The sequence below is a fragment of the Cydia pomonella genome, chromosome 21 (genome assembly GCF_033807575.1).
Source record: "Cydia pomonella isolate Wapato2018A chromosome 21, ilCydPomo1, whole genome shotgun sequence".
Lineage (NCBI taxonomy): Eukaryota > Metazoa > Arthropoda > Insecta > Lepidoptera > Tortricidae > Cydia > Cydia pomonella.
The window spans coordinates 1,382,068-1,396,112 of NC_084723.1; the positions used below are offsets into that span (position 1 = coordinate 1,382,068).

General features: G+C 38.5%; 2 protein-coding genes across 2 annotated transcripts in view; both read left to right on the top strand.

Annotated features, from left to right (window-relative positions):
- Positions 1-13,524, top strand: part of LOC133529552 (uncharacterized) — a 202,581-nt gene extending 189,057 nt beyond the window's left edge. The window contains exon 5 of the transcript XR_009801158.1: positions 12,604-13,524. The gene's annotated coding sequence lies outside the window, so the exon portion shown is untranslated. The remainder of the gene's footprint in view (positions 1-12,603) is intronic.
- Positions 388-9,774, top strand: LOC133529551 (uncharacterized). The gene is made up of 8 exons (XM_061867298.1): positions 388-1,069; positions 1,181-1,270; positions 2,745-2,815; positions 4,601-4,728; positions 6,104-6,262; positions 7,652-7,749; positions 8,127-8,186; positions 9,474-9,774. The coding sequence occupies exons 2-8, from the start codon at positions 1,222-1,224 to the stop codon at positions 9,566-9,568; spliced, it is 660 nt and encodes a 219-aa protein (XP_061723282.1). The 5' UTR covers positions 388-1,069; positions 1,181-1,221; the 3' UTR covers positions 9,569-9,774.
- Positions 13,525-14,045: the final 521 nt, after the last annotated feature.

Genomic DNA, 14,045 nt, shown 5'->3' on the forward strand with positions numbered 1-14,045 from the left:
ACTCTTACCTAAGAACAGGCGGTCTTATCGCTAAAAAGCGATCTCTTCCAGACAACCAAGACAAGAGATAAGTTGCAATAAGTAATTATAATATTCCGTTTATGCGTTTTATTCTGACGAGTGACTGCGAAACATTTTAAAAGGTCATATCTCCATGCAGTTACCGCAGTGTTTACACCGTTTTGTAAACCACACAATGAACCCAGCAAAAAATAATTGTAAAACTGCGTTTAAAGTTTAAAACTAGATAGTGATTTATGTTACGCAATAAAGAAACATATTATAGAAAACATAAATAGACGTATATCGTATATCGTAATTAAAAACAATAACAATACGTGTACTTACATTGAGAATGTCTACTTACTTTTCCTATCTATCGGAAGAGCAAAAACGATATTTTTTATTAGTTTTGTTTTTTTTTCAATCATCTACACTACAATCTGTGTTATTTGTTCGTGACGAAAATATTTCTTTCGCATACATTTTGGCATATTCGAGCGCGCGGCGACGCGGCGTGCGTACGTGAGCGCGTGTGACAACCAACTGACTTGCTTTTGTACCGTGAACGGGACGAGATTCGTAGGTATAAATCCGAGCTCGCGCGGAGAGTTCCATAGGCCTGGTTACATAAACTAATTACAGGACTAGGTAGATATACCTTATCCTATTGCAAGTACAAAGTTACAGAGCAAACTGAGCGCGTAACTACATTTGTATGGAGAACCGAGCTTGCTGCGGACTCTCAAATCATATTTTTTTCATTGGAAAACTTTCAATATCAAAATTACTTATTAATTTTGTCATGTATGAATAAACGTATAATTATTTAGCTAAGGGTCGTGTTTGATATTTCCAAGACTCTTGTTTATTCAAAGATGACAAAATTAATTAAGAAATAAATAATACACAAAAATATATAAGGAAGTTGGGTCACACAAAAGCAACCCCGACAAAAAAGCGGCGACCCCAGGTTATATTTATTATTTATTATTTCCAGGTTATTATTTATATTTCGTTGGCCGTCCAAAGAGTGAACGCCAGCAGCGTGCTAGGAACATTTACCCGGGTATATAGTTGTTGTTAATTTTTAAATGTAGTTTTTAAGTTTGTTAAAGCACTTTAAATTTTATAAGTAATATTGATGTTAAAACTGTCCAATGGAAAAATACGATTTAAGCTATCCAAAACTCGTTTTGAAGATCTAAATAAAAACAATAAATGGCATACAATGGTGTTATCGTATTGGTGATAATTCTAACTTTAGTCAGTGAGTAGATATACACCGTGGGCCAATTTAAGCCGACAGATTTTAAAGGTGCATTCTTGGCCGCATTTAGAGACTAAAATGTCATACAAAGTTTTCTGTAATCGATCTTGTTTTAGAGATAATATTAATTGTTGTAAAAAATTGTTTCTGTTATAACTTAGTGAAAAACGCCTCTATGTGACTTTTGTCTGTAAATAAAAAACCTTTACTTATTCCTTGTAATGACTTTATTTTCACCAAGGTGTAAAAATAAATAACATGCGGTCCAGAAAATGCAACTAAAATTTTTTTTCGTCAAAAAAAATTAAGTGATTTTGGCTAAAACTCATGAAACATTTTTTGCTCCTTATGACCCCAGGAATGACTGGTTAAAATCTGTCGAGTTTAACTGGCCCACGGTGTATAACAAATATCAAATTTGCTTCTTATTTTAATGTTACAGATAGATCGGCCATTCTACTGTTTATTATAGGTCCATAAGTTTTTGAGACTTTTTCGTAAAACGCATCGTTTAGAATTCTTGACTATTACTTCCATTTTGTGTTTTGTGTCGGAGAAAGAGGCTGAATTACAGCGCGGCTTACGTGAGCGATGACTCATGAATGCGACGCGCCTCGGCGCGGCGGCCCAACGGCATTCGGAGATCTCCCACGTAGGACACTTCCATAGGTATCAAAGGATTGAATTCACCCGCGCTGTTTCGCGGTCGCGAGTTATTCGCTCAGGTAAGACACTGCCTTAGGCTGTCAATCCTGATAGCTTTGTTCAATAAGTAACGATTGTAAATATTCTTACAGTAACTCAGTGGCCCTTGATTGTCTCCCGATCTGTATGATAATAAGGCATTTACCACTGCGTTACTTACTTACTTACTCCGTTGGCTCAGCGACCCAAAATGAGACTTGGCCTCCGACACAAGACAGCGCCACTTTTCTCGGTCCTGTGCGACCGATCCAGTGATACCTAGGGCGTCCGATAGGACGTCCTGCTAGGCGACCCAGGTACGCTCTTTTTACGTTCCGATCTTTGTCCATTCTCTCAGGTGGTACCACTGCGTTACCATACATTAATCAATAATAATATTATATGAATTTTGGTCAACAAAATCCTATTATTTAGTTCAGGTAAAATTTGAGACAACAATTTTTATAGACGAATTCAATATCTATCAAGTTTTTTACAGCAATCGCGAAGCGTCTGGTTGACGTAGCTGGCGGCTTCCTCGCACAGCGTATCAGTATTGCGATACAACGAGGAAATGCCGCCAGCATCCTTGGTACAATGCTTCAAGGGCCTATTTTAGATTTCAGCTAGTTATAGTAATCCTCTGTATACCTATATCCATTATGTACATCATAGCTTGATAAAATATCTATCATACTTATGTCTGGCAATGGTCATGAAAAAGTAGAATAAATCCAAGAATAGCCGTAACAGGCACTGGAAATGTGGTTGAAACGTAAAATTATTTTAGGTTACCATTCAGTGACTTCGGAAGATTGTGCACTGGCAGGGAAACTAAACAAAAATGTCCACCCACCGAAGGTATGAACTTTGTTTATGCTATCTATGTCATCGGCCGATCATAAAGCTCGCCAGATCATAAAAAATTCATGCTGCTGTGTATTTGCTCAAGTATAATGTCGTTACATTCTTACTACTTCATACTTTGATAAGTGGTTTTTTTTTTTTTATACTACGTCGGTGGCAAACAAGCATACGGCCCGCCTGATGGTAAGCAGTATCCATAGCCTATGTGCCTATGAGGAGTTCCTCTGGAGTTGCAGGCGCGTTGCTGACCCTAACCCCCTCCCACCCCTCGTTGAGCTCTGGCAACCTTACTCACCGGCAGGAACACAACACTATGAGTAGGGTCTGCGGTTTTCTGTAAGGTGGAGGTACTTCCCCAGTTGGGCTCTGCTCTAGATCTGGAATGACATCCGCTGTGCAGTGCCCTACCACACAAAGCGAGATGACATTCACAATGCCCAATCTCTTGTGGACGTAGTTTAACCCTTTACCAGGCTAAGGGATATATATTAGATAAGGGATATGTATAATGTTTATAAAGAAACATTTGTTCAGCTACTTTTAAAAGTAGCTTGTGTTTTGATTTTTAGCACGCTTTATAATTTATTCTAAGACTGTATAGGTATTGCGAATTTTGTTATATTTAAAGTGTGACAAGGTTATATGCTCCCTCCCCCTTCCCCCCGCGAAGATGCTTGGTTTCTGAATTATTCATGGTTATAAATTGAAGTTATAACAGTGCCAAAGATTGTAATGAGAGGGGGGGAGAATGAGGTGGACTCCGTGGTGGCTCCGGCGCTGCAGGAAACGCAGCACCGAGTGAGCCGGAGCGGCTGAGGCTGGTCGCCGAAGGTAACCGCCAAAGCTGTGGCGAGCTGCCCTCCCTCCGCGCCTCCGGGCTTTTATATACACTCTAGGGGTAGGGACCACAAAGACCAGGTGTGGTCGGGGTTAACTAATTCGGTTCCGTGACAAATGTGAACTTTAATGGCTCCTCTACATGATGGCCCAGCGTAGGCCAGTCCTAGGGACGCATTTATGCGTTAGAGGGAGCAAGTGATATTGCCATCTCACTTTACCGCATAGCTGCGTCCCTTGGACTGGCCTACGCTGGGCCATCGTGTAGAGGAGCCCTAAAACAGAAAATATTATCTCTGGCGGCTAAAACAACCCAAAAAGCAGCGTCAGTTATCCTCAAACAAGGCGACTTATTTCAAGATCCAATCCAGGTGCCAATTTATAATTTTAGACGCCACTATCATTTCATGTTTTTTATTAATTTTTTGGTCGCTTCAATTTGCTGCGGGTTGTTATTAATATGATGTTGTAATATAACATTTTAGGCGCTAAAATATTAATACATAGCCATTTTCGTCGCCCGAATAGTAGACAATAAAAAGTGCCTTAATATTACGGTACATGAAGTCCAATGTATTCTAGGTGCAACACACAATAAATAAATAAATAAATGTACCAAAAAGTGTCCGTCAAAAAACCTTAAATAGTGTTGGTGGCGCTACAATACCTAGAATATGTGAAAAAAAAAACAAATCATAGATAGCGCAATTCACTCCGTCAATAACGCCTAAGTTTTTAGCTACTCTAGCGCTACTCTGGAGAGATTTAGAACTATTATTTATAGCTGACAGCTGCACACTTTTGCAACAGTTCTGCCTATGAAGATTCTATTCCTTACCTCCACTTTCCATACAACTTACAACCGACGGATCATGAAACTTTTTAAATATTTTTTAAGCATTTTACTTATATTTTTAACGTTTTTGCTCGTATTTTTGACAGGAAATCAATGCTCGCCGAAACGCTTCGCCCAAAACGCCCAAGCCGGACGTGCTAGGTCCCGCCATAAAGTACAAGTTTGGGATAACTTACCCTCCGGGAGTGCGTCCTTATAAGGGATATAAGCCTGAGTACGTAAAAATCGTCAAATTCAGTCTTCGATAGGCTTGCTGTTAGACCCATTGACATATATCTAAGGCAAGCCTTACAGGCAATAAGAATAGGGCCAGTACAGCGGTGTCACGTACCCGAATTCGAGCCAATAGTGCAGTCTAGAGCGGAGCCCAACTGGGGAAGTACCTCCACCTTACAAAAAACCGCAGCCAAATAACACTAGACCCTACTCATAGTGTTGTGTTCCTGCCGGTGAGTAAGGTTGCCAGAGCTCAACGAGGGGGGGATTGCTAGGGTCGGCAACGCGCATGTGACTCCTCTGGAGTTGCAGGCGTACATTGGCTACGGAGACTGCTTACCATCAGGCGGGCCGTATGCTTGTTTGCCAACGACGTAGTATAAAAAAAAAAAAGAAACGCGATTGGTTGATGAGTTCGCATCACGCGCGCGATTGGTTGCAACACTCGCAACTAGTTGCGTTAGACTGCACGATTGGCTCGAATTCGTGAGTGACACCACTGAACTAAGGACCTTAGATATATGTCAATGGTTAGACCGAGACGAACGTATTTTTACGAGCGTATACGGTTGTTTCGGCAAACAAAACTCCGGACGCTCGTATACGAGCTTACACCAGCGTGTGTACTCGAACCAGAGGGCTTACCACGAACCACGTTCGACGTGTTGCCTCCCTGTCACACTTACGTACGAATTAACAAAGACAGAAATTTACAAGTGCGACAGGTAACAGAGAGGTAACAGGGTACCGCGAACGTGGTTCGCGGTAGGCCCTCAGAGAGCGTGTAAACTCGCACGGCACGAGCTTGTACAGTCGCCATCAGATATATCGGAGCGGACGAGGTGCTCAAAAATATCTGAACACGCAATCTAACGCCGCCAAACCTTACTTATTTTCTCATGAATATGTATGGGATAATATAGTGTTAGTAGTACTTAGTAGTATCTACGTATTTAGCACTTTGTACCGGACAAATGGCCGTCGGGCCAATATAGCAAATAAGTATGCAGACATTTAAACTATATACATATTAACAGTATACTACTGTTATATGATGTGTTCTTATTTTCAGTCCTTCCTATGTATCTTGCACCTACTTTTCTATTATGTTTTTCTTGGAATGAAATATTTTGTTAGTTTAAGTTAAGCGACATGGCCATAAAAAAGACGTACGTAAGTATACACTAAAACACAAGAAAAAACGATTTTTTAAACATTGGTATTAACTCTCAAACTAGGCGAATTAAAGTTTATATGACATATTGGTTAATCTTTCCGTTTCTTTCGTGTATATCTATGTGACTTAGTTGCCTAAAAATAAAAGATATTTTATCAAATTTTGATTAAAAAAAATAACTATTGGCTTCTTTCAGTAAATCGACCGTAAAAACGCCCCCAACAAACTTCTTCCCCATGGGATCTTCTGTCTACACCATCACGGTGTTCCCCATTCCACATTTGAACATTCACAAATACTCTCAAGGAGACAGAACGTGCGATTGGCTCCTCAGAAGCTGTATGAAGGTATATCAGTAAGTATTGACAACTGTTAAAGATAAAGATAGACATAGAGATAGAGATAGAGATAGAGATAGAGATAAAGATAGTTTATTATTCAAGTAGGCATATTACAATGCACTTATGAACGTCGAATAAAGCTACACTGGCTCTAACCCTACACCTCTGACCCGAGAAGATCGTGTTATCAAAACCAGTACCCCTAGTGTAAATTTAGTCGATAGCGAAACGTGACGTACGCGTTTGCGTTAAGTCTCATTTTGTATGGGTTTTTGAACAGCGCGCCAAGCGGGACGTTTTGGAAAGTCAAAAATCTCATACAAAATGACACTTAACGCAAACGCGTACGTAACGTTTCGCTGTCGAAAATATTTACACTAGGGGTACAGTACTAATTAACATCATCCATCGTGCCGCCCAATGTACATTACGATGTACAATCAGCAGACAGAAGTTTTTGTGGCAAAATAAAGTGATTGACGAAATCAAATGTCGACATGTCTATTATCGATGTTACTTTAGCGTTAAAGATATTTTCTCCAAAATGCTCGGAATTGTTCACCTTATTGTAGCAAAAATAGTACGGGAAGTTCTTCGTTGTGGTCAAACTCAAATCAAAAATAGTACGGGAAGTTCTTCATTGTGGTCAAACTCAAATCAAAAATAGTACGGGAAGTTCTTCGTTGTGGTCAAACTCAAATCAAAAATAGTACGGGAAGTTCTTCATTGTGGTCAAACTCAAATCAAAAATAGTACGGGAAGTTCTTCGTTGTGGTCAAACTCAAATCAAAAATAGTACGGGAAGTTCTTCATTGTGGTCAAACTCAAATCAAAAATAGTACGGGAAGTTCTTCGTTGTGGTCAAACTCAAATCAAAAATAGTACGGGAAGTTCTTCGTTATGGTCAAACTCAAATCAAAAAAATTCAAACCATTATTGTCGTGTTTTAGCGGACGTGAAAGTTATTACTGTATTGTTTTTTACTTTTTTTAAACATGTATCCACTAAAAAAAACGCAAACAGCCAATTAATATAGCCGCGGACCGCGTGTCTACACGACCCGGTCAGCATCATTTCAAGCTATAGGATAGAGTCGTGTAAGATCGACGTGTATGATCGTGCGAATACTGCTTAATAAAATCAAAGACTATAATATATAACTTTTATATTTTTTTAAGGATCTCATGCGTGCAAATACAGCTTATATTGCGCAATTATATTGAATGAGCGAATATTGAATGGTACTGAATGGCAGAATAGTAGTACCTTAACTTTTTAAAAATAATTAAAGAGGGAAATTGTTTTTGATGTGAAGGTTCGATATTAGTGCTGGTTCATGTTTAAATTATAGTATATTTATAATAAGAATGTCCAATATTAATTTATTTAATAAATGATTTCAGCACCGGTTACGTTTGCGCTCACGCACTTCACGGCGCAAAATGGACATACAACAATTACTGCGCAATGGAATTCACCAACTGCCGACTGAAGTCTAACAGTAATAACTAAGAAACAATTGAAATAACTTTATTTAAATACTATATTTAATTTGTATTATTTTACGCTGTGCCACCGTGACTCGGGTCTCGGCCTCCTCGGGTCGGGGCCTATAGTTGAGTCAAATACTCGCTCTCTGTCATACCTACCTGCGGCGGGCGCCGTAACCTTTAGGTTGTGCCCGGTAAGATGGCGGCACTTTTTATATTTAGCAAATTTAACACATATTAGTGAAAGAATAAGGACCAAAGTCAAATAGCGTTTCTAATCATGTGTCGGAAGATGGCAGTAAATCTATCTTGCTACAAAGTTTTCTTTGACAATACACCTCTATTTCAAATTCTCTTTGGTGTAACTAATTCTGCTTTCGTCCTGCAGTTTGGCAACTGGCCTACTTCGGGAGCTGCGTGGTATCAAGGATGCCGGACGCCAATGAAGGTACCTTGTAACTTTTTTCAATTATTTATTTCGAGAATAATATTGATTTTATGAGCTCGCATCATGCACGCGATTGGTCGCAACTAGTTGCGCTAGACTGCACGATGGGCTCGAATTCGTGAGTGACACCACTGAACTAGCACCATTCTTATGGCCCGTAAGGCCCGTCCTTAGATATATGTCAATGGTCTATTTGTATCGGAGTAAATGAGATAGCACTATCACTGTTACTGGAACGGTATTAGATTTATAAATTATAATATTAGTCCATAAACTGTCAAGTGGTATGGGTTACCATGACAACACACTAATTATATTAAGATAAAGAGATAAAGATAAGATAAAGATAGTTTATTATTCAAGTAGGCATATTACATTGCGCTTATGAACGTCAAATAAAGCTACACCGGCTTTTACCCTACACCTCTGACCCGAGAAGATTTAAATCCCCCCTCAATTGGAGGAGGGTATCCCAATATGGACCGGCAAGAAACTCGGCGGGACACATCTTTTCAAAACATTACATCTTATAATTAACATGCATTAAATAAGAAAAAAAAATACAATTTAGGTTACTATAGAAATCATGCAATTACATACAGTATCTAGCTAAACTTTTCTTTATAGAAATTTGATAAAAAATATATACGTATATATATATATGTCATATTAGACTAATACCGATCGGGAAATGGACCCCTGGGCAAGGGAATAATAAGAAAACTATTGAATTTTAAATATTAAAGTATGGATTATTTTTGTAATAGTACTCGTGTTTCAGGTATAAATCATTTGAAATTGTGATAACATAAGTCAAAAAAATAAAGACATAGAACCGAGACGTGATTTTAAGAGCAATATTTGCAATTATTTTCTATAGAGACGATTTATTTTCGTCCAATCATGTATCGAGGAACCCTCCTCGATACATGATTGGACGAAAAAGTGGCTCTGGCTCGGTAGAAAAAAGCCGGATATAGTGGCTCAATCTAATATCAACACGAGGCGATATTTGGGCGAATGAGCCACTGTTTCCGCCTTGACCCTACGCCCATGCTCTTTGAAATATAATTAATATTAACATATAAGATATATATTAACATATAGATTTATTATATATTATATATATTTTGTTTTTCTTTACTTAAAAATATAGTTTTTCTTAAAAAACTGCTTACTTAAGTAACATCAATTCAAAGATATTTTGTGTTGACAGCCCCTGAATACAAAATTAATTTTGGTTATGAAATAGCCCGACTAGGCTAATATAATTTTGTCCTTTTCTAGACTTTGACATCGAAGGGGACAACTTCTTAGAAGCCGCAGTTATCAATGAGCCTCCTTTCAACCCCTTGATTGGGGAACAAGAAACATTATTTTGAATTTAATTCAATTACAAATACATACAAAGAAATATTAAATAAGTTACAACCTTACAACGGGTCACTCATGTATTCCGGATCGGAACGGACGGCACGGTCGGAACGGAGTGAAAAATGTTTCGACTTAAAATACGTGAGTGACCCGTTGGAAATATTTAATATGTATGCGTCTCACGGAAGTTTTGTTATTAAAGCACAGAAAGAAACATTTCGTATTTAATTTCACAATTATTTACTTATTTGTATAACACTATTCAAAAGCACTTGTTGAATCTTTTAGTAGGGGAGCTCGAGGGGTGATTTTTGTAGTTACTCGAGCGTATTAGATTAAGATATGAGTGATATCTTGCTACACGTGGGGTCTACCTTAACACGTTCACTGCGACAATCCAAAACGGATCGCTTCGTTTGGCATAATTATTGAAAATCATAATGTAATGATAGTCATTATCATTAATCATAACTCTGAAACCGTTAACTTTTCAGAAATTTCCTTAGGTTATAGGTACTATAGATAGGTTAAGTTAAGTTTGTTTTATGGCAATCCTGAAAATTTACGCGTCTCTGAGAAAAACCAAATTATGGCTAACGAAAATAAGGACAAACAATAAATTATGACTTAAAACTTTATGGGAAACAATAGAGACCCAATCCAAAACGTTAACCTAAAATGTAGTACGTTACGAGGCCTAATCCGCTTTGTAGTGTTTTACACTATGGTGCGTAACAGGTACAAAAGTGCCCCGTACACCCAAGTCTGTTGAAACACCTATAAAATTCTGAAATATTTTGTTTTATAAAATGTTTTATGGAAATTTTAATGAATATGACATATCCTACGTTTCGTTCCCTTCACACATGAAATTATATAGAAAAGAAAGGACTTTTTTGACACGTCGTTTATTTTTAATATACCACTTGGTTATATTTTTAACGAGAAATACAAATTTAATTTGTCTTAATTGTAGTCATAAAAATAACAAATACACAGCTTTCTCACCAGTGAGTAAAGTGAGGTGAAGGTTAAAAAATCGTTAAGTAGTTTCTGGATTTGGTCATTTTGGTCCAAGTTAATGCTTTAACTGTGCTATTAACTAATCTGACAATTATTTGTACACATTTTCTTAATCTGACGGTTACGTGTAAAAATCGGGTTCCGGAATTGTAACTATGACCAAAATGACCAAATACACAATCTACTTACCCGCCAACCCCCCGCAGTTTTGAAAAATCAGTAGATGCTTCCCTTACTACTGGAAAAGAAAACATATTTAACCTTTTATTCTTCCTATCATCTGATCTTACGATTCCAATAGGTCTCTACGATGCTCGAGTAACTGCAAATTTAGCATCTCCGGCTCCCCTACCATTTTACATAAACGTCAAATGGCTGGCATTTATTTGTGCTCATTGTCCACACCATTATCAAGGCCTGTTTATCACCGCGATATATGCTACGTCACCAGCACGCTCCGCTCCATAACGTCACGCCCTAGAGAAAATGTCTCTCAGCCGAAAAACGGCTCACGCAATAAACGTCAAAATCCAAGTGATTTTGAACTCTGTTGTCTAGGTAATAAGCGTTACGGCTGATAACCACAGCTACGAAAAGTCAATGGTTAAGGATATATGCCTTTATGTTAACAAAGATCAGAAATTAATAGATGTTGTTCTGCGTATAATGTCCTATGTGTAACATATATAGATCACCAAATTAAGTGTTAATAATTGGCAACTAAGAGGAAAGACCAGCTAAGCTCCTTCTCAGATTTTTGGTGATTATATCCGTCGCGCTGATGGGGGCGGCTCGTAAAATTAGTGCGATAAGGACAACTGCAGCTTAGGCGAAAAATCCTACGTTAAAATCTCAAAAAATATAGGTTTTGTACTCGACTGTTACCTCTTCCAAAACTTGAGATTATCTGTCGGAGTGTTTTGCTTTTTGGATATATTTTATCAGTTTTGAATATCAGGCTTTTCTTTGCGGCGTTATTGCGACGTTTGAAGTGATCTAACACTGAAAAAAAAGTGTGACACAAATATATCAATAACATTAATCTGTGTTGGAAAAATAATTGCTCTAGTGGGAAAAAACACGGAGGAAACAGTCGAGTACGTTTGTATGGTGAATTAAAATTAACAGCCCACGAAATATTCACTAAACTTATGTTTACTGAATCCGCGGGCTTATTTCCTTTTTTTAATACCACGTTGATGGCAAACAAGCATACAGCCCGCGTGATGGCAGTCTCCGTACCCTATGGATGCCTGCTACTCCAGAGGTGTTACACGCGCGTTGCCGACCCTAACACTCCGCAAGTCCACACCCTCGTTGAGCTCTGGCAACCTTACTCACCGGCAGGAACACAGCACTGAGTCTAGTGATATTTGGCTGCGGTTTTCTGTAAGGTGGAGGTACTTCCCCAGTTGGGCTCTGCTCTAGATCTGGAATGATCCGCTATGCTGTGCTCTGCCACACTAAGCGAGATGACATTCACAGTGCCCAAACCTCTCTTTTGGTCGTAGTTTAACCCTTTGATCGCCACCGTCGGCTATGGCCGACATCTGAAAGACTTGCCAAGGACGCCAACGACGGCTACAGCCGACAGTTTCGCCAATGCAATAGCGACTAACGCGGGACTCTGTAAAGTTCAATTTCGCTTAAATAATCGTGATAGCCAGCGTCCGGGGCACGGCATGTTCCTTTGTCGTCTGGCGTTCAAAAGGTTAAGGACATACCGGGGTCCAATTGTATCCCGGGTATTTCGGCCGGAAATTTAGTAAAGCGAGTAATATCGATAGGTACTAGTGACGAGCACGGCATATTAGCTAATTAAATCATCTAAGAAATCCTCTCATGGATTCAGCATTTTTATTATTATTATTGTTTTTATATAAAAAGGGAGATGTCATATATATACTTCCATATGTGTGGGTAGATGAATAAAGTTAGTCTTACAACCAGCTTACGTGTGTTACTTATTCCTCCGTCACAATACATATTTTACACACCACCCCTGAATCATCATGTATAGGTACTAACAGTGGCATTCACCAGAAAGTAGGTAATCGAGATAAAAATCTGCCAAAAAAACGGCATAATAAATCTCAGTCCATCATTTTCGTGTCGGTTATAAACGTACGTAAACAAGAAATACCTTCAAAATACTTTCACATTTCTAAAGCGAGGCTCAAAAGTCCAATCTACCGTCCCTTTCACGCAACCCTTCCAACACTCGGAGTAACAGAGATATCTGCGGTATTTGCTGGCTAGAAAATTCCATCTCAACCCACTTTTCCGTTGGGTTTCAAGAGTAATTTCATTTAAACTTGCCTTACTCGTACCATAGATTACCTGCTACAGACTACGTAATATTTGGCAAAGCGCGATAGGCGATACCTTCCCTATTAAGATTATGCCATTTATCTATAGTCATTAATGTATTTCCTATTAAGTACTTAGATAGGATAAGAATTTTACTAGACGCATAGATGTTATTTTAGTTTAATATCCTACTGGGTTCTGTAATACAGGAAATCCTATAGTCTATATCTTTAGGTAATTAAAAGAATGTAAACAAACCACAATTAGGTATTTTTATTTGCCAAATCAATATTTTAACTCTATATGCCAAAACTTACAGAAGTTTTAAGTTTTTATATATTACGAGTACTTGCTGAACGTAACAACGAAGCTGCTGTAACCGTGCTATTTTGTTAGTAGGAATATATCGGGATTATTTGATTAATCAAATAGTAATTTAGTTTTGTAATATATGCTATTAATTCGCCCTAGTAAAGAACCTAGAACGAGATCAAATATTTAGCCATTTGAGGGTAGATGAAAACATTACACGATTAAATGAAATAGGTTAAAGCCAGAACGATGAGGAACAGATCCATGCAGTTTTCTATTTGGTTGGTTAACTCATAAATGTTTCAAGCACCCGAAAATATAAAAACTACCTAAACTCAGATACCTTAGGCGTGTATCTATTTCTTTAACCTACAGCGTGCATCTTCGATCTCAGGTTTTTTTTTTTAATACTACGTCGGTGGCAAACAAGCATACGGCCCGCCTGATGGTAAACAGTCTCCGTAGCCTATGTACGCCTGCAACTCCAGAGGAATTACATACGCGTTGCCGACCCTAAACCCAAACCCCCCCCCCCCCCTAGTTGAGCTCTGGCTACCTTACTCACCGGCAGGAACACAACACTATGAGTAGGGTCTAGTGTTATTTGGCTGCTTTTTTCTGTAAGGTGGAGGTACTTCCCCAGTTGGGCTCTGCTCTAGAACTGGAATGACATGCACTGGCTAGCTGTGCCCTACCATACAAAGCGAGATGACATTCACAATACCCATACCTCTCTTAAAGAAGTTTTGTAAAGAAGGATCTCCGAATATAATTTCCATAAATAATTTACTCATAAATCTCAAAATATACGGCACCTAGCTGTGTTCGGTAGCGTTTGTA

Excerpts from the sequence above, each read along its gene's own strand:
- LOC133529551 (XM_061867298.1), top strand. The coding sequence starts at position 1,222 with ATGGCATACAATGGTGTTATCGTATTGGTGATAATTCTAACTTTAGTC. Across the intron at positions 1,271-2,744 it reads GATAATTCTAACTTTAGTCA|GTTACCATTCAGTGACTTCG; the intron begins GTGAGTAGATAT and ends AAATTATTTTAG. Across the intron at positions 8,187-9,473 it reads GATGCCGGACGCCAATGAAG|ACTTTGACATCGAAGGGGAC; the intron begins GTACCTTGTAAC and ends GTCCTTTTCTAG.